Below are 18,617 nucleotides of genomic sequence, written 5' to 3'. Positions count from 1 at the left end.
TAAGGATCCTTTCTAATTCAAAGTACATTTAATGATATATATTGAACAACTTAGTGATTTCAGATCACATTCTAGATCTAGATATCTATTTCTTTTTTGGGGGCTACAATTAATGTTTCAACAAAAATTTCGGTAACATTTTGTCCTGTTTGTTATTTTGTACCATGTAAAAGTCTGAACCTAGTGGTGAATTCTTTATATCAAGTTAAAGAAGGACTGAATAAGCACACAAAGGCCCAGCTGCTCTAAACTTGATTGACGTTATGTTAACCAGTTTTTGACTAACAGCGCCATTTGTTGAGCCGTCTGCTTATTACTCACCAGTCGGGCAGCCATCTTCATCTGACGTATCATTTCCACCACAATCCACATTTCCGTCACATTTCCATTTATTTGGAATACATACTTTAGATAATTTACACTGGAAAAGATGGCGTTCATCGCAATCCTCACCTAAATTAACATTCAAAATATATATACAATTAATTAGTCATTACAAACGTGAGGTTCCACCCAGTTCCACCCGATTCCACTCACTCAACAGTATTTTCATTAAAACCTCTGTTTCAACAACAATTTTTAGCTCAAAATGGTGAGTTTGAACTGTTTGAAAACATGAAGAAGTAACCAATAGCGATGAAACCAAAATGTTTTCGTGAAACTGGGCCTTACTGTATGAAATTTCATGCAGTGTTTTCATTAAAGGTTTAAGACATTTTTCCACAACTTTCAGAAATATTCAATAATTTCTCAATAAATAATTTTTGTTCAGTTCTTAGTTGAAACACTGTTCAGGGTAAGATTCATCCCTAGTGATCAGACAGTTTGATTCCACAGTTAATCAATCGTTATTCTAAGATTGCGACGTTACTTACCGATGCTACAATTTGATTCATCGCTATTATCACCGCAATCATTTTCTCCGTCACATTTCCATTTTTTCGGAATTGCGCGACCATTGTTACATATGAATAACAGGCCACCAGATGGCGTTTGAGTCGTCGGAGCTGTAAGTAAGAAAGAACTGATTCAATACTGTTAACTCTCGATTACATATCACACTGAAGACTGATACCACTGCGATATTTCCAACCTTTCTCAACATGACTACAGTATGTATGTATGTTTGTTTGTTTATTTTTGGCTTAATGTCGCTTGGATCCTGGTTTCCCAAGACTAACCCTATTAGATCATTATTGTTCATTTAACCTCACGACAGGACGACAGCCTTTGACTGTAAGCAACCAGTAGGATTCGAACCCACTTGTCACTCAGCACTGACAGTGGATGCATCAGCATCACGCTTATCTCACTGAACTACTGAGGCCACAGTAGTTCATGGTTTAGGATTTCAGGATTTTAATTACACTCCAACCATTTCTATGGTAAATGGAGGGAGACTTATACAAAGTATACAATATTTACAATTAACAGAAAGTATAAACTTGTTTTGATAAAATATAACAAAGTTATTAACAATATATACATACACTATTTACAACATACTAATTATTGGAGGGATCTATATACATCTAAGCCTTTTTTAATGAATTTTGCAAGGTTATTTAGTTAAACTAGTGCCCCCTGGTGGTGTTGGAACTTACCAGCGGTCGGACAGTTTTTCTCGTCGTTCCAATCGAAGCAGTCGTTCTCACCGTCACACATCCACAGCGGTGAGATACATTTAGTCGTCGTATTACACGGTATCAAACTCACATGTGAATTACCGTCCAATATTTGAGTTGAACAATCAGTTTTAGCTGTTTAGAAATAACGAACATATTCCAATAAAATTCACCATAACAAATTGACTATTAGCAGTGATAAATTATGATATCTCGATTCATTGATCAGATAGTAGTATATCGAAATCTTATCTCCAGGGCCCAGTTTCACAAAAAAGTAAAACTCAAATTTTTGGTGTAATTGCCATTGGTTACTTCATGTTTCCAATGAGGACAACAATTCAAACTTGACCGTTTTAGGCTTAAACTTTTTCGTAAAACTTGGCTCAGATATACAATACAGAAGACATTCATTACTGCTTCTGCGAAGATGAGATTAAGACAAATCTTTCAGATCTTCGTGAAATCGGACTGTGAAGTTTTAATAACTGAATAAAAGCCATGGGACACATCTTAGAATGATCATTACTATAGCGATGATGAATATTATTAACAATATAACTTACGGCAACCCATTTCATCGTAAGCTCCGGAACAATCGGGATGCACGTCGCAAAGTGCCGTCTTCTTAATACAGATCATAGATAGGGGGCATTGATATTCATCTTCAGCGCATTCACACGGAAACTCATCAGATCCGCTGGGACAATCAGCGATTCCGTTACACAATGACGAGTATAATATACACTTAGAATGATTCATGTATGGACACGAGTAGAAATGATTCGGACATGTTCGTGTTACTGAAACAAACAGAAACCACACATTTAAACATCTTTGATTCAGATCCAATTCATTTTTAAGTGACTCAATAACAATTCAAATTGACAAGTGGTGTGGATCCAGGGATCTTGTGGTCCATGCATAAAGCCTCGCAAATTGAGTTGCTCTGTACTTTCCTACTGCTTTTTAATATGATGAGGGCAAGTTTTCTACTTTGAGTTTATGAATGCATCTCGTCCATCCACAAATTTCAACTGCGAGATGCTCTAATTTCCGCTAATACTCATCCCTTTTCAATTATCAAAAATACAGTTAAATCCATCAAAAGGTAGGCGTTGGATCGACCGTTGTAAGTATGAACATATGAAGGAGAGAAGTGATGAAGAGTAGAAGTTGAATTCTTACCGCAGAATGTGCTGTTCTCATCAGATTTATCATCACAATGATTGATTCCGTCACACGTCATGTTGTACGGAATACATTTCTTATCTCCGCACGTGAATTCATACACGTTACAATCACCTCGCTCTATATAAACATAACGCAACAATACAGTCAGTTAATCACCGGTATAATAACCTCATAACATTTCAGGTATTTCTACATTTTGACAAGGATTAGATTGTAGTAACTGAGAAAGAAGGCAGGGATGGGGTTTTTGTCTGTGGTCGAACAAAGGAAGATGTTTTGGTCTGGCCATGTGATGAGAACCCAAGGATCGAAACAATTTTTCAGGGAATCTCGGAACGAGCCAAACAGCGGCGTCTGCCCAAAAGGCAATGGGACTGGACTGCTCTTTCACTATAAGTCATGAAGTAACTGTTGGATTGTTGAAACTATGCGTTTGATAGTTGTAACTATGCGTTTGATAGTTGTAACTATGCGTTTGATTGTTGTAACTCACGTTGACAGGTTCGTCCGTCTGCCTGTAACACGTAATCGTCCTCACAGCTACATTTAAATTCTCCGTACATATTCACTGTACATTTATGATGACATCCACCGTTGTTATGACGACACGGGTTCAACATACCTTCGAAATATTCAAAATAGAAATATGAAAATAATATGGTAAAAGTTTAAACTCAATTTTAAATTCTATCTCACATGAAGCTGGACAGGATGTTTATACGAGGAACTTACAGTCGTTAGTGTCATTAGCGAATGCAGCAATCCCCATCGGATGACCGTTTATATTCTCAGTAACAACTACTAAATCCATTCCGTTGTATTTATTCACTCTTAATACAGCTTTACGAGACCAATCGGTCCAGAATATAAAACTACCATAGACGGCCATCGAGAATATGTGCTCCGGGTGATTCTGAATCACAACCTATTAAACCACAAACAGAAACATTAAAATAGAAATAAGTTTTAGTTTTAGGAGTCGTTCGTCTTCGATGATCTTGAATCTCTATGAATTAGAAGGATCCAGTTTCAGAGTTTTTGATTAAGTTTCAGTTAAAACTAGTTCATTATAGAGTCGGAAAAAGTTTATTTTCAATGTTTTTAAACCTAGGAAGTAATTTCCACTGAGATCTGTGGAACTGGCCGCAGGATCTAGTCCCAAAATTCTCAATTAGAATTCAACCCTAGCGTTTAAACATTGATTTTACTCAATGTAACCAATAACTCAGGAACTAGATCTTGCATCTTACGTCAGGTATTCATTCAATTTAAACTCACAACTCGATTTTTTCCATCGAAATCACATCTCTCTATTTTATCAAGTCCGGCATCTCCCCAGTAGAGTTTCTGAGCTTGATGATCGATAGCTAGTGCGTTCGGTATTTGTATATCGGTAGTGATGATAGATTCGATGCCCCAACCACCGAGGTAAGCTCTCTGGATACTCGGTGTTTTTGTATTCCAGTTTGTCCAATACATCCGTCTGCAAGAAAACACAACCTGATGAACTAGGGCCCATTTCACAGTTCGACATATTCATTTCATATTCTGGTACAGCCCCAGGACACATATCTATAACTCTTCAATGATATATAGTGATGTATGGTGATTTATATAATTGATGCAGAACTGATTTTTAGATCAAATGAACTGAAATAATGATCAGTTAAACATCTGGAACCAGTTGCACAGTCATGACTTGAGGTCTAAGATTTGAAAATGATTTTAGACTGGTCTTAAATCTGAACCATGACTAATTCAATAACATAAACTATCTCCGTGTAAGAAGAAAACACAAGAAATCCTACAATAATTTCAGCCAAGGATGTAAAAAATTCTCTATAAAAGTGTATATTTATATTTGAGCAACGTTTCAGCTATAAACTAATAGTCATCATCAGGCATCAGGTTGAAATCATCGTAGGCTATACCACTGACCGTTGGGTCGTCAGGTCATAGAGTAATTACAGTAACTAATCGAAGGAATAAACTTACGAATCACAGACGTCTATCTGAATAGCGCGAGGATGATCTTCAGGTAATAATTGTATCAATAATTCAGGTTCGTCGTCAGTGTTTGTAGTTGATATACGATGAATTGATGATTTAGTGTAACTCGTCCAGTATAACTCTTTATATAACGGGTTATACGCAAGACCTTCTACTGCACCAACTTCTACAATTACATCATTCATATCATTGTTATTTTCAGGGCGTTTAAGTAGGAACTTTCAGTAGGAATCTGTATAACTGGCTGCTGAGCGGTATTCCCATGTTGAGGAAGATGAACCTGGGATGAGGGGTAGACAGCGAGTGAGGGGATTGGAAGTTAGGGGATGGGGAGTTAGGGGACAGGGAGTGAAGGGGACAGGGAATGAGAAGAATGGGGAGTAAAGGGGACAGGGAATGGGGGGATAAGGAGTGAAGGAATGGCAGTGAGGGAGACAGGGAGTGAGGGGGACGGGGAGTGAGGGGGACGGGGAGTGAGGGGATGGGAAATAACACTTACTATGAGTATGATCTACAATAGTTCTACGTTCTGCTCCTCCATCCACTAATACACTCTGTATATTGCCTAACTGTAAATCACTATAGAATATTGTACGCGCCGGCCAATCAAGTGCTAGACAGATGACTCGCTTCATAAACTGTGGATCATAGATCGGTTTACGAGCTTGATTCTTATCAATCACGTCTAATTTCATCATCTCTAAACCTCTCTTACTTGAGAACACCAGGAAACCATCAGATGCTGAAATCAACAATATCACATATTAGGAAAACTTGTTTCAGCTTTAAGAGAAGTTGGTAAACTTGTTTCAGCTTTAAGAGAAGTTGGTAAACTTGTTTCAGCTTTAAGAGAAGTTGGTAAACTTGTTTTAGCTTTAAGAGAAGTTGGTAAACTTGTTTCAGCTTTAAGAGAAGTTGGTAAACTTGTTTCAGCTTTAAGAGATATGGTAAACTTGTTTCAGCTTTAAGAGAAGATGGTAAACTTGTTTCAGCTTTAAGAGAAGTTGGTAAACTTGTTTCAGCTTTAAGAGAAGTTGGTGAACTTGTTTCAGCTTTAAGAGAATTACCTGTAGGTTTAATTACTTACGTTTACATGTTTTTTCATCCTGGTCCAATGTACCATATGCACAAGCGCATTGAAACTGATCATTACCCAAATATAGACATAAATCTGAACATCCAGATTTTCCATTACTGCAAATATTTGTTCCTGAAAAAATGTACAGAAAATCAAACTGTGGTCTATCATCAAATCAATAGCTTCATAGACAATGAGAAGGTTGTGTAACTAATCATAATTTCACTGAATCTTTGAAGTCATTGAGAATGAGAATGTTGTTATTTCACGAACCTGACTGACGGGTTTTATCCAGGACGCCAATTGCTACCAGGCGACCTTTAACATTCGAAGCGAATGTTTCTATAATTGGTTCTTTAACGGTATTTCGATCTACTTCGTTGCCGATGGTGATTTTCCTACGTTTGATAATGCTATCTCGCGAACTGTCGCTGAAAATATGATCAGATCATGTCAAATTACAACGTACTTCATTTAGACCCTGATCTCTAATAGTTGGCTTCTAACATTGTTAAAATTCCTTTCACTCTTTAGCAGAATTAAGATGAAAACATCAAACTATTCTGAAAATTGTCAATCTTAGTGTCCTGGGCAGAAGTCGATTGAGATAATGAAATAGAAAGGTGACCTGTTAAATGGACAAGTATCCAGACATAGAGAGTAGGAGTCTGGAAAACCTTCAGTGCATTTTAATTCTATTTCCAGGCAGTAAAACCTGGGGCCGGTTGTGTAATCATGGCATAGATTTAAGACTGGTCTAAGACCAACTTAGTTCTATAGCCAATCTAACAATTTAAGACCACTTTTGGACTTAAGTCATGACTATGCAACTGACCCCAGAGGCTAAAGGGTTAATGACCTTGATCAAACGCTACTCACCCAATTGTTTTATTCACTTCAGTCCAATAAACGTAACCATCATAAACAACTAACGAATCACAGTCAACTGAATCGACCAGATTCGATACGTTTTGTCCGTTAATCGGGAAGAATCGAATGTGTTTATATTGTTTATCGCACCAGTAGAGAATGTTAGTCGCGTAGTCTAACGCTAGAGCTCCGGGAAAACTAACTTCATCTTTCGTTAAAATCTTCATCTGTGAACCGTCTAAACGAGCCTGCATTATAGCCGGACGTATTCCTGTATGTGACCAGTACATGTATCTAACAAATACAATAGACAAACATGTAGTAGTTTCTTTATATTATATTCAATGTGAACAATGTCTCAAACTTAAAAACATTTTAAACATTAACTATTTCGTGAACTGACCCCTCGGGGCCAGTTTCAGTGCTTAGTTATTGAAATAAAATTAACCTAACAACTCTAGACCAGTCCTAAGATCTAAAAGCACTTTTGGACTTAAGTTTCGACTATGGAAATGGCTCCTCTGAGCTAGGACTAGCGCCCCCTGGTCATCTATCAGGTCAAATATCCCCAATCACTCCTGAGAGTGTCTTGTGCAGGGACTGTACCGTTTATGTGCAGGATTCGAACCTGATATAGGACTGACCTCTGAAATCTGTTCAGTTAAGGTCTGATAAAGTAGAAACAAGTAATAAAAATAAGAATATTAGAACTCACCCACGAGCTGGATCTAAAACTATAGCTTTAGGTTGACTGAGGTCGTGTAGGATGACGAAATGCTGTGATCCGTTGAGTTTAGATACAGATATAGTATTATACTCAGAGTCAGTCCAGTAGAGATTACCAGCCATCCAATCAACAGCTATATCTCCAACCTGTTTCACTTTCTCTTTAATTATGATCTTTTTATCGCTTAAATCTCGTCGAATTCGAGAAATAGAAAACGTTTTCTGATCGACCCAATAAATATAATCAGAATCAACACCTGGAAAATAATACAGGTCATCTATTAATTACTTAAAATGTCTTAGTCTTAGGCAGGTTTCGATTGGTCTCTACCAGAAATTTCAACCAGAATACTCTACCCATTCTGGAATAGCTAAATCTGTTAACCTGATAGAAGCGGCCGGTAAAGAGTTTCTAATCCAAAATTGCTTCAGTCCTAGAATACGTTCAATCGAAACCTGCCTCAAAATTCAAATTAAGAATCTGCATCCAGCTTTACAATCAGAATCTACTACTTTCAACATAGAGTCAAAACTAAACTAAGCTAAGTACTGTGGAACTGGGTCCAGGAATTCAGAAATTCAAGTATAGTTCTGATCAACATGAAGTAAGCTACGAACCTGATGAGACATCTAAAGCGGTAATATCCTGCCCTTCAAACATCGGAGGTATCAATTTAGTAGATGAGTTCTCAACACTTACTCCAAATATCTGAGTACTGGTAGCAAACACAACGACTTTATCATCGCCTTAAATACACAATATCATCATCAATCATTCATCAATCATTCAAAAACTGTTTAAAACTGATGGTAATGCTGAATATGAAACTTACTCTGGCAGTTGCTCGCGGGTTGACCCGGGTGGAATCCAATCGTACACTGGCAAGTAACTTCAGTCCGACCTTTCGGTAAACACAATTGACTACAGCCGCCGTTACCTCCAGAGCAACCATTCTTTACATCTTAATACAGAATAATAAACAATCATACAATTTACTGAATACTGGCTGAACATATATCGACTAACATGTAACTCTCCCTCTCCCTCTCCCTCTGACTAATCGACTAACATGATGTAACTCAAATACTCTGGTAAATAGTTCAATATGACTCTACATGTTAACTGTGAATCAAAATTTGAGAAATCGTTCATCGCTAGAGAACTATTAAACTGAGTATAAATGATCAATTCTAACGGGAGTCTAATTTGTGGTTTATACAGTGTTTGGCAGCCCTCCCCTCTCCCTCAATCCCTCTCTCTTCCACTCACCTTCCCTCTCCCTCTCTTCCCACTCATGTTCCCTCTCCCTCAATCCCTCTCTCTCCTCTCCCTCTCCCTCAATCTCTCCCTCTTCCCTCTCACATTACCTCTTCTCTTCCTCTCCCTCTCCCTCAATCTCTCCCTCTTCCCTCTCACATTACCTCTTCTCTTCCTCTCCCTCTCCCTCAATCCCTCTCTCTTCTTTCCCTCCCTTTCTCCATCCTCCCTCCCTCTCCTCCTTCTTTCTTTCTCTTATTAAATAAATCAATAACACACCTTTTTTACCCTTGATGTGAAATATTTTCAGCTCATGTATTTTATCAGCTCTCGCTTGAACTAATTTATCAGTAGCAGAACCAGATAAATCATACGCGCGAATGCTCCGCTCTAAAGCGTAATAAATCTTATTTCCATAAACGGCTAACGCTCGTACGTTTCGACCGTTTAAAGCGGTAACGTTGGTAACGACAGCGGACAGAGACGATGAACTCGTCGATATTCGTTGAACGCAACTTTTCGAAATACCGTCCGATAATATCCAAAATAGATTCTCATTATCGGAATCAACGGTGATATCTGAAATGAGATCTCGAATGAATTATCGAATGTGTGAGATGATGATTTGAGATTTAAATCTCGATGATAATGTTACCAGTAATGAACTGTTTTGATGATGATGAATTGAAGTTTGTGATGCGTTCTATTTTAGTGCCGTCCATGAATGCTCTGTATATGTTCCATACTATGTTATCTTCAGACGCCGACCAGTACATTAAACTGAATCAATAATATATTCACATTTTACAATCAGGTTCAATTTGCCACAGATTCTTCAGAAATCTTCATCATTTTTACAGTTTACAATGAGCTCATATCAAATTTTACAAATCGGGCAAATGCATCTATGTACACCTTTTAGGCATTAAGTTTCTTGACATTCACTTTTGAAAGTGTGCTGATAAAATGTCTAAAGTCTGGTATTTGTAGCTTGTTTTCAAATATAAATCTCTCAGGTAAAGTTCTGAATTCATGTGAAGTGTGGACATCAGTTTTTGAAAGTGTACCAATAAAATGTCTAATATCTAAAGGAGTGCAGAGTGCAGCCTGAAGGAGTGCTGAGTTCCAGCCTGAGGGAGGCAGTAGAAAAATAGCTGCTTCAATTCAGAAACAAACAATTTGAAATGAGAAGACTTACCCTTCTTTAGGATGAAGAGCCAATGATTTTACATATTTGAGATTGTTCAATAAAGGTTTGCGAAGTGATCCGTCCAGACGTGAGACCCACAGTGTTATACCAGCAGAACGATTCCTCTCAGACGTGAAATACAGATTCCTCGACACCCAATCAACCGCTATCACTTTAGAACTTTCCAAATCTAAAATCAGAACAAAGATTAGAGCTGAGACTCCACGAGCTGAGACTCCAGGAGTTGAGATTTTAGGAGTTAAGACTTCAGACTTCAGGAGCCAGTTCTACTGTTTTATTTAAATCAAGGGTTAGAATATTTCATTTCCAATGTTTATAACTTCAAGTCAAATTTCTTACAACAGTGGAATTGGATCCCGATAAGTTATGAGTAGTGCCTTTAGGCTTGTAAGTGGTCCTAAATCTTTAAGTTAGCGCTAATTGGGATCAATTTGCCAATCTAACAACCTAAGACAAGTCTAAAGTTGTTAGGTTGGTTATAGAACGAATGGTCTAAGAGTGGTCCTTGACCGTGTAACCGTCCCCAGGTTTTAAGGGGTATAACAAACCTGTATCAGCGACAATCTCCTCGATCGCAGCAGAATCTTTCTTTATTTTAGGTACGATATCTGCTCTTTTAATGTAACACTTCATCGTATCGTGTTTCTGATCCAACCAGTAAAGTTTCTCATCGATAGGATCGTAATCTATTGAAATCGGATCATCAATGACGGGTTGACACCACGACGGAATTGTGTTGTAGTCCGGACGATCGAGTTCAACTCCACGGATTTCAGCTGTTTTGCTGTACAATATAAACTCCTTCTTTTCTGTAGAAAAATTATACGAACAAAAGAAAATATTTCAATGAAGATGGAAACAAAGTTGTTAAACATTGAAATGATGAACCAGTGAGCTAAATAAGGAAACTAGGGGTCGGTTGCATAGTCAGGGCTTAGACTTAAGACCGTTCTAAGACCAACTTAGTTCTATGGCCAATCTAACAACTTATGACCAGTCTTTAGATTTAAGACAATTTTTTGGTCTTAAGTCTTGACTATGGAACCGGCCCCAGGTCAGATAGTCGTCACTTTCACTGCCATCAGGTTTCATCCCTTCATGCTACTTTGAGTCGTCTCTTGTAGTGGGCAATACAGATATTACTTAATCAGCCATTTTTCAAAATTGGCCAGTATAGAGAATGAATGAAGCGGAGTTTGATCACATTGTCGGCCAATCAGGAACTGAGTCATTCCAGTGCAAATATCTAACAGTGAATAAGAAGTATCAGAACTCATAGTGACAGAACCACAACTATGAGATAACTGATACTGACAATGCTGGCTGAACTGGAACTATGAGATATCTCATAGTGGCAATGATGGCTGAACTAGAACTATGAGATTTCTCATAGTGGAATGCTGGCTGAACTCGAACTATGAGATAACTCATAGTTCCACCGGTGAAAGAACCAGAACTCTTGAAATAACTCATAGTAGGCAGTTAACAAACACATACTGACCTGAACATGTTTTCATGTCTGAATTAAGAACCGTTAAATGAGGACAGCTGCACCAGGATTCAGTAGCTGATTTAATAGTACACATGAACTGACATCCTCCATTGTTTATCTCACATGGATGTGTTATATCAGGTTTAGGCTGCATTTTAGGATGATAAACTCTGACGTTAAACGGTTGAGAGACTATTTTCTGAACGACAGTCACGTCACTTCCATTCCATTTATTACCCTGCAATAACAATCAATAATTCACATCCAGTTTCAGTTATTCAATAAAATTTGATTCATTGAAAAATGAACTAATTTCAACTAGTGAGTCAACTGGGCGCAGTTCCACAGTTGAGTTAAGAAAGTTATAAATTTAGACGATTTCAGTATATGACCAGTACACACGATGTGATGATTGTTGTATTACCTTGACAACGGCGTTATTGATCCAATCAGTCCAGTAAACCCAGTTACCGAATGTAGTTAATGAAAACGGATGATGTAGATATTTATTCTGACTGAGGACGAGATGATGTTTGTCTCCATCATAATCAGTCGTATGAATAGAATCAGACCTACAAATAATTAAACATATTCATCACAACATAAATCAACAACTACTGGTGGAATCAGTTCCACTTGGACTCAGTTCCAGTTACTGGTGGACTCAGTTCCAAAGTTACTGGACCCAGTTCCACAGTTACTGGACTCAGTTCCACAGTTACTGGTGGACCCAGTTCCACAGTTACTGGTGGACCCAGTTCCACAACTACTGGTGGACCCAGTTCCACAGTTACAGGTGGACCCAGTTCCACATGGACCCAGTTCCACTGCTCAGGAGGTATAGCAGTAGCCAGCCTTAGACATTTTTCAGGACGCGGTTTTATAGACTGGTATTACTTAAAACCAGGGTGACTCAATTCATTCTCAATTAAGTTAGCCCCCGGGTTAAAGGTAATACCAGTCTATAAAACCGGGCCCTGAAGATTTGAACTGTTTTCAACAGGATCACTTTTTGTGTAATCATAATAACTTTCACCCCAAGTAACATGTATCCATTAGTATTGTGAATCTACGAGAGGTTCATACCTGGCATCGATCCAATAAACTCTTTCATTATCATAATCTAAAGTAACACCATTCGGCCATCCTCCACTTCGGTGCTGATTTATATTTACTATAATTTTACGATCGTGACCACTCATTGTAGCTCTTTCTATTCGAGGTCTCGACGATTCCCAATCGGACCAAAACATATACCTGAAATATAAACATCACCGTGAAAATAACTGTCAATTCAAATGATTTTTAACGTTCGAACTTATTGAAACCAAACGAGATCAAATTTTAAATTATCACATTCAGAAACATTGCTTTGGTCCCTGAAGTTACCAAGTTTTGTTTAGTGTTTAGTGGTCTGGACCCAGTTCCACAGTTCTGGACCCAGTTCCACAGTTCTGGACCAGTTCCACAGTTCTGGACCCAGTTCCACAGTTCTGGACCCAGTTCCACAGTTCTGAGTGAAGAATTATTTGTAACTCTATAGAGGAGAACAGTGGAATGGAATTGGGAACTATGGAACCGGACCGAGAACTATGGAACCGGACCGAGAACTACAGAATCAGCTCAGTTTTTTATCTCATATTATATTTTTAGTAAAACATCTAATTTTCAATGAAATATTTGTGAGTTAAATGGATTCTTACCCGACGCGAGGATCCAGGGCAATCGCTCGTGGACTCGTCATATTTCCCCCGATGATTGTTGAACGGAAACTACCGTTTAATTTCGCAGCCTCGATCTGATCGATATGACTCTCGACCCAGTATATATTATTACCGATCCAATCAATCGCGAGACCTTCGGCCATCGCTAAACCTCTCTCAATTATAGGTGTTATCTTGTGAAGAGCTACAAACAAATCAAACACATTTTCACTTGAAACACATTTAGATGAACTCTAGAACAGTTATGTTTTTGATCTTAAAATAGGGATTGACCCGGCTATTTGTTTGGTAGATTTCGTTTGATTTTTATGATTTTGTGTCCCTTACAAACCTACGCTAACCTAGTCTTGTAAAACAGGTATCAGTAGTAGGCTATTGTGTAGATTTTATTAGAAATTACAAGCTTCATTGGGAAAAGTCTCCTGCTCACTCAGTATTTTGTAATTAGTGACACTCTCCCTATAAATCAGTTGTTTTCTTCCGTTTACTCATTTAACTAATGAAGTTACTCTATGCACTTGTAGCAAAAGCTCGTATGAAATCAGTAAATTGAAATTGAAATTGAAATTCTTTATTTACGAATTAAATTACATTAGAAAATTACAGATGATAATATGGTAATGTAATATAAGTCGATGGATACCAGGATAAGTTAAAAACTTGTAACCATAAAGCATGGCCCTGGTACCCATGGAAATCACACACGCACACACATATGTACACAACCTTTCACCAAACTATCGCACTTAAATCTACACAGGACTCCCGACCCCCTGACTCCGGAGTCCCTGACTGCTGCGTTATATTTTTCTACTTACAATTATTAATCATTTTTCCGCTGTAAATTTTATCCTCGACGACATCCGTCCAGAATATCATCTCATTGTCGTAGTGGTAGTCGAGGGCGACGGTATTCAGTAATCCGGAGATGAGAGAGACATACGTGTCGTCGTGAACGTTTAAACGACGCATCTCATGACGATTTGAATACAGGATATAAACATGTTCTTTACCTATACATACAACAAGATACAGAATATAAACATGTTGTTTACCAAGTCATACAACAAGATACAGAATATAAACATGTTGTTTACCAAGTCATACAACAAGATACAGCATATAAACATGTTGTTTATCTTAACTCAAAGTTGACGCTTAACTCACAACTACAGAATCAAATATGTATGAACTAAAACTAACCTTCTGAATTACAAGTGAATCCATCTCTGGCCAGTCGATATCCGGGTAAACATTTACACCTCGGTTGACCTTTATAATTCCTTCGACACAATTGACTACAGATTCCCCAATCACTGCAAGATCTTCGCACTAACATAAAATACAAATCATCAATCTTCAAATACGTTCAAATACCGCGTTTATCACCAAAATACACTAATCACTTTCATATCTTAACGAATGGTTTTTGACATTGATTATAAACTATTTACTGAATAACTCACCGCAATGAATAGCCAACTCATCTTCACCATTATCACAATCGAAATTTCCATCACATAAACTTTCTGCATTGACGCACGTTGTTGAGTCATCACTACACAAGTGTTTTGGGTAAGCACAACTATCAGCTGTGTGAAAAATATAATCAACATTACTTCAACTAGTTACTCAGGAGACAGTAAACTATCTTCAGAGACTGTTCCTGACAATCAGGGGACAGTAAACTATTTTCAGAGAGTGTCTCTGATGGAATTTAATCTTACGAGAAGTGGTTGTTAATCTGGTACAGTTTTGTTCATCAGAATCGTCTCCGCAGTCGTTTCTACCGTCACAAATTCGATCTCTTTCTATACAACGTTTCTCGGTCGTGTTACATTGAAACGAATGTTCCGGACATTTAAACGCTACAAAATAAACAACTTACATTCAAACAAACAAGTTTAAATCTAACCTGAGTTTCCTGAGACCTGTAGCAGAGAGGGAGATCAGTTTCACAAACAGAATGAACTCCTTAATCTGTGCTGAATTAGGGAAGAAATTCAATCGATTTTAGAGTCAAACCTTTTTGTGAAATATGATCCTGGAATCAGTTCCAGATTTCTCACTTAAATTCAATTTGGAGTTGAAATAAGTTAATTACAACACATATTACTAAAATTCTGTTCACTCTTGGGTCCATAAGCCAGCTCCTCAGAACTGTCTATCTGGACACAGACAGGCAGACGCATGTAGTTTAATACATACATGTACAGACTGTAAGATTTTCATCCTCTTCTCCGTGACAATCTGCCGTTCCGTCGCATTTCCAAGTGATCGGAATACAAAATCCATCTCCACATTCAAACTCATCTTTCTCACAACCGTTTCCTGTTACTAATTCTAAAATACAAACAATTCGATCTCATTATTCGGTTCAGAGTTTATAGAATATAGAAAATATCACCATGAGACCAGAGAACTTTCATTACAGATGAGTAAAGTTACTATAGCTGACTGTGCAGACGCTTAATTGGACAGTTGTATCTTTCATTTCAACAAAAATTTTAACCAAATCAGTGAAGTGAATTTTCTTCATCCTTCAGGGTGTTATAAGCAGGTTCCCCCTCAACTAACTGAGCACCGTTCAGGCTGTTACATGTATTAGCAGGTTTATGAATGTTCGTAGTTTAAGGGGAAGAGAGCAGAGAAGAAATTTAACCAACACCAACATTGAAATCCATGAAACCAGGATTGACGAGAGTCTGACCAATGAGAACACTTCCAAGTGATACAGCTGTAATGAACTGTGATTATTGATGAATCTGATAATCTGAATTAAAACTTACCACAATTTTCTTCATCATCACCGTTTGGACAATCATTAACCGAGTCACATCTCTTACTGTGCGAAATACATTTCTTCGGTTGTTTCGCAAATCTTTTACATTCGAATTCACCTTCTTTACAAGAATACGTACAATTCTCCTACAATTCAATTCAATCATTATCATCAGTTTCCACGGAGATCGTATCGGTTTTAATAAATCGAGAGTAAATTACGAACCTCATCGGAATTATCTCTACAATCATTGTCACGGTCACAGTGATGAGATATATCGATACAGCGGCCATTTTTACACCGGAACTCGTATGGCATACATTCCGGATATACTATAAAATAGAATGTATTAGTGTTAGATTTTACAGAGTTATATCAGCAACTGGTGGTGGCTTGATTTTACTGGAAATATGAAACTAATGTTCCTAAATAAATCAGTTATCAAGATGCAGTAAGACCCTCAGTAACATATTTCATATTTCTGCTTAAATCAATCAGTAATCAAGGGGGTAAGACCCTCAGTAAAACCTTTCACCTTTTTATTCAAATCAACCGCTAATCAAGGGGCCAAAATAGTAATGAATACAGGATCCAGTTCCACAGTGCTGAGTTAAGATCAGTTCATTTTCTAATTTCACATTAAGAATCTTGAATCTGACAGTGGAACTAGATCCAGAAAATCGGGAATAGTTAAGGACGGCTGATTTTGGGAAGTCAATGATACTGAACTTACCACATGTATCCGGTTCATCTGATGCATCATCACAATCTGGTTCTGTATCACATTTCCATTCATTAGGGATACATCTACCACTATCAGCACAACGAGTATGATTCAATGGACATCGGAACCCTACATACATACATAAATATTCATACAATATGTAGAATTGTAACCCATCGATATACCACCAAAACATCTAACAGGACGTGAAATTCCACTAATCTAACAATCAAATATGTCAAAATCTCCAAAACTCTTCACGTTAATAATAGACTTTTCCATTACTTTACTATTCTATGTTACAGCGCATAGCGGTAGTTGGTATCTGGTGCAAAATTTCCTTCAGGATTTTCATTGCGTCCAATTTGCTTACAAAAAAGACCTTTAATATTCCAGATCAATGCCTACATTTTTACAGAGACAATTAGGACTTGAAAAGGAGTAAGATTTTGACATTTAAAACAAAGGTTTTGGTTCCAGTGAAGTTTCTCTCTGCATGCTCTACCGAGAAGGCTCATCCAACTACTAACCGTGACAGGTGGAATTGAGTTCATCTTCTCCCGATTTACAATCATTTTCTCCATCGCATAACCATCGTTTATGAATACAAGTTCCATCAGTTTTACACATATATTCCGCGTCTGGATTCTTACAGGTTTCTGTTTCAAATACAACAACAAAAACTTTCTTTAATAAATCAGAAGCCGATTTCAAAACATTCTGAAATTTATCAGTCATAATCATGGATTCTTTTTACTTCGATAGTTATTAGATTACTTTGATCACAGGGTCCGAGGTTAAGGATTTAACGCAAGAACTGTGATACCCAGTCTATAAAACCAAGTCAAGGTTTAGAATTAATCCCTTGATGATACCCAGTTTATGAAACCAACCACTCAGACATACCACCACATCTGCTGTATGAGCTGTTTTGTTACGAAGGAAATATCTGTGATCTCAACTTACTGGTACAGTTCTCCTCGTCTGACTTGTCGGGACAGTCCGGTTTATTATTACAACGCTCCGATTTATCAATGCATTTCTTTTTATTTCTACACTGAAACTGAGTGACTTTACACAACTTCTCGTGTTCATAGTCGGGATCAACTGAAATCAAACACAATTACATAACAAATTATCAACAGCAGTAAATAGTACCCAGTTCCACAGTTGTAGAACTGGATCCAGTTATCTTTGCACGACACACATGAAGTATATGATGTTTGCTTATGATGCGTGACGTCGTTCACATCTTAGTTTCCCAAGGCTAACCCACCAGCAGCGTGGCCTGGTGGCCTGATAGTGAATGCAACAGAATTAGAATCATCATGAATCAGGACCCAGGGAGAACCACACTAGGGCTGGGTTTCATAGATGTGGAAGAAAAATAGTCCCTGGGAATATTTTATAATTCGTCAGTTATAACCATGGTTTCTCATTGTAACTATGGTGGTTGTCACCCAAATTGAGGATTTACCTCCTAGGGATAACTTTGATACCCAGTCTATGAAACCGGGCCCAGATGATTGGAAGGTTGGTAGTAAAGGGGTTGGTAGCTAGGGGTCTGATCGGTTGATATTCTTCAGTTGTGAATTTGTAGATTTGATTCTAGGGTTTTACGACATTCGAATTAGACCTAAAGTTATGAGATCTGTGGAATTGCAAATCTAGAAATGAACTACATGTAATTTAACTGTTCGGAGAACTGGGTCCAGATCGCGATTTTTTCAGTTTTCCAATAAATTTCTTACCTTTACATTTAGTTGAATCAGAAGAATCGATCAGTTTATTTCCATCTGCACATTTACACGTTACGCTTGTAGCAGACGCGGCCAGACAAATATCTGAACATCGATTAACATCACTACAACCATTCGATCCTTAAAGAAATATTCAAATATTCCATTAAAAACAACAAGACACC

General features: G+C 37.7%; 1 protein-coding gene across 2 annotated transcripts in view; it reads right to left on the bottom strand.

Moving 5' to 3' along the window:
- LOC141915208 (prolow-density lipoprotein receptor-related protein 1-like) overlaps positions 1 to 18,617 on the bottom strand; it is a 43,628-nt gene that overhangs the window by 20,765 nt on the left and 4,246 nt on the right. For both annotated transcript variants that reach the window (XM_074806658.1, XM_074806659.1), the window contains exons 7-41: positions 18,445 to 18,573; positions 17,660 to 17,800; positions 17,224 to 17,352; positions 16,703 to 16,822; positions 16,195 to 16,301; positions 15,977 to 16,115; positions 15,396 to 15,530; positions 14,915 to 15,055; positions 14,654 to 14,779; positions 14,391 to 14,519; positions 14,006 to 14,200; positions 13,167 to 13,371; positions 12,550 to 12,720; positions 11,888 to 12,035; positions 11,473 to 11,701; positions 10,520 to 10,780; positions 9,960 to 10,140; positions 9,417 to 9,541; positions 9,041 to 9,340; positions 8,337 to 8,465; positions 8,122 to 8,250; positions 7,493 to 7,760; positions 6,787 to 7,071; positions 6,181 to 6,338; positions 5,917 to 6,039; positions 5,329 to 5,571; positions 4,815 to 4,995; positions 4,098 to 4,302; positions 3,552 to 3,744; positions 3,313 to 3,441; positions 2,814 to 2,936; positions 2,192 to 2,428; positions 1,605 to 1,760; positions 876 to 1,007; positions 322 to 453 (exon numbers count right to left, since the gene is read on the bottom strand). In XM_074806658.1, coding sequence (XP_074662759.1) covers positions 322 to 453; positions 876 to 1,007; positions 1,605 to 1,760; positions 2,192 to 2,428; positions 2,814 to 2,936; positions 3,313 to 3,441; positions 3,552 to 3,744; positions 4,098 to 4,302; positions 4,815 to 4,995; positions 5,329 to 5,571; positions 5,917 to 6,039; positions 6,181 to 6,338; positions 6,787 to 7,071; positions 7,493 to 7,760; positions 8,122 to 8,250; positions 8,337 to 8,465; positions 9,041 to 9,340; positions 9,417 to 9,541; positions 9,960 to 10,140; positions 10,520 to 10,780; positions 11,473 to 11,701; positions 11,888 to 12,035; positions 12,550 to 12,720; positions 13,167 to 13,371; positions 14,006 to 14,200; positions 14,391 to 14,519; positions 14,654 to 14,779; positions 14,915 to 15,055; positions 15,396 to 15,530; positions 15,977 to 16,115; positions 16,195 to 16,301; positions 16,703 to 16,822; positions 17,224 to 17,352; positions 17,660 to 17,800; positions 18,445 to 18,573 — 5,934 coding nt within the window. The remainder of the gene's footprint in view (positions 1 to 321; positions 454 to 875; positions 1,008 to 1,604; positions 1,761 to 2,191; positions 2,429 to 2,813; positions 2,937 to 3,312; positions 3,442 to 3,551; positions 3,745 to 4,097; positions 4,303 to 4,814; positions 4,996 to 5,328; positions 5,572 to 5,916; positions 6,040 to 6,180; positions 6,339 to 6,786; positions 7,072 to 7,492; positions 7,761 to 8,121; positions 8,251 to 8,336; positions 8,466 to 9,040; positions 9,341 to 9,416; positions 9,542 to 9,959; positions 10,141 to 10,519; positions 10,781 to 11,472; positions 11,702 to 11,887; positions 12,036 to 12,549; positions 12,721 to 13,166; positions 13,372 to 14,005; positions 14,201 to 14,390; positions 14,520 to 14,653; positions 14,780 to 14,914; positions 15,056 to 15,395; positions 15,531 to 15,976; positions 16,116 to 16,194; positions 16,302 to 16,702; positions 16,823 to 17,223; positions 17,353 to 17,659; positions 17,801 to 18,444; positions 18,574 to 18,617) is intronic.

The sequence above is a fragment of the Tubulanus polymorphus genome, chromosome 1 (genome assembly GCF_964204645.1).
Source record: "Tubulanus polymorphus chromosome 1, tnTubPoly1.2, whole genome shotgun sequence".
NCBI classification, from domain to species: domain Eukaryota; kingdom Metazoa; phylum Nemertea; class Palaeonemertea; order Tubulaniformes; family Tubulanidae; genus Tubulanus; species Tubulanus polymorphus.
Note: the sequence above shows the minus strand (reverse complement) of the source record. Positions and strands in the feature narration are given on the sequence as shown.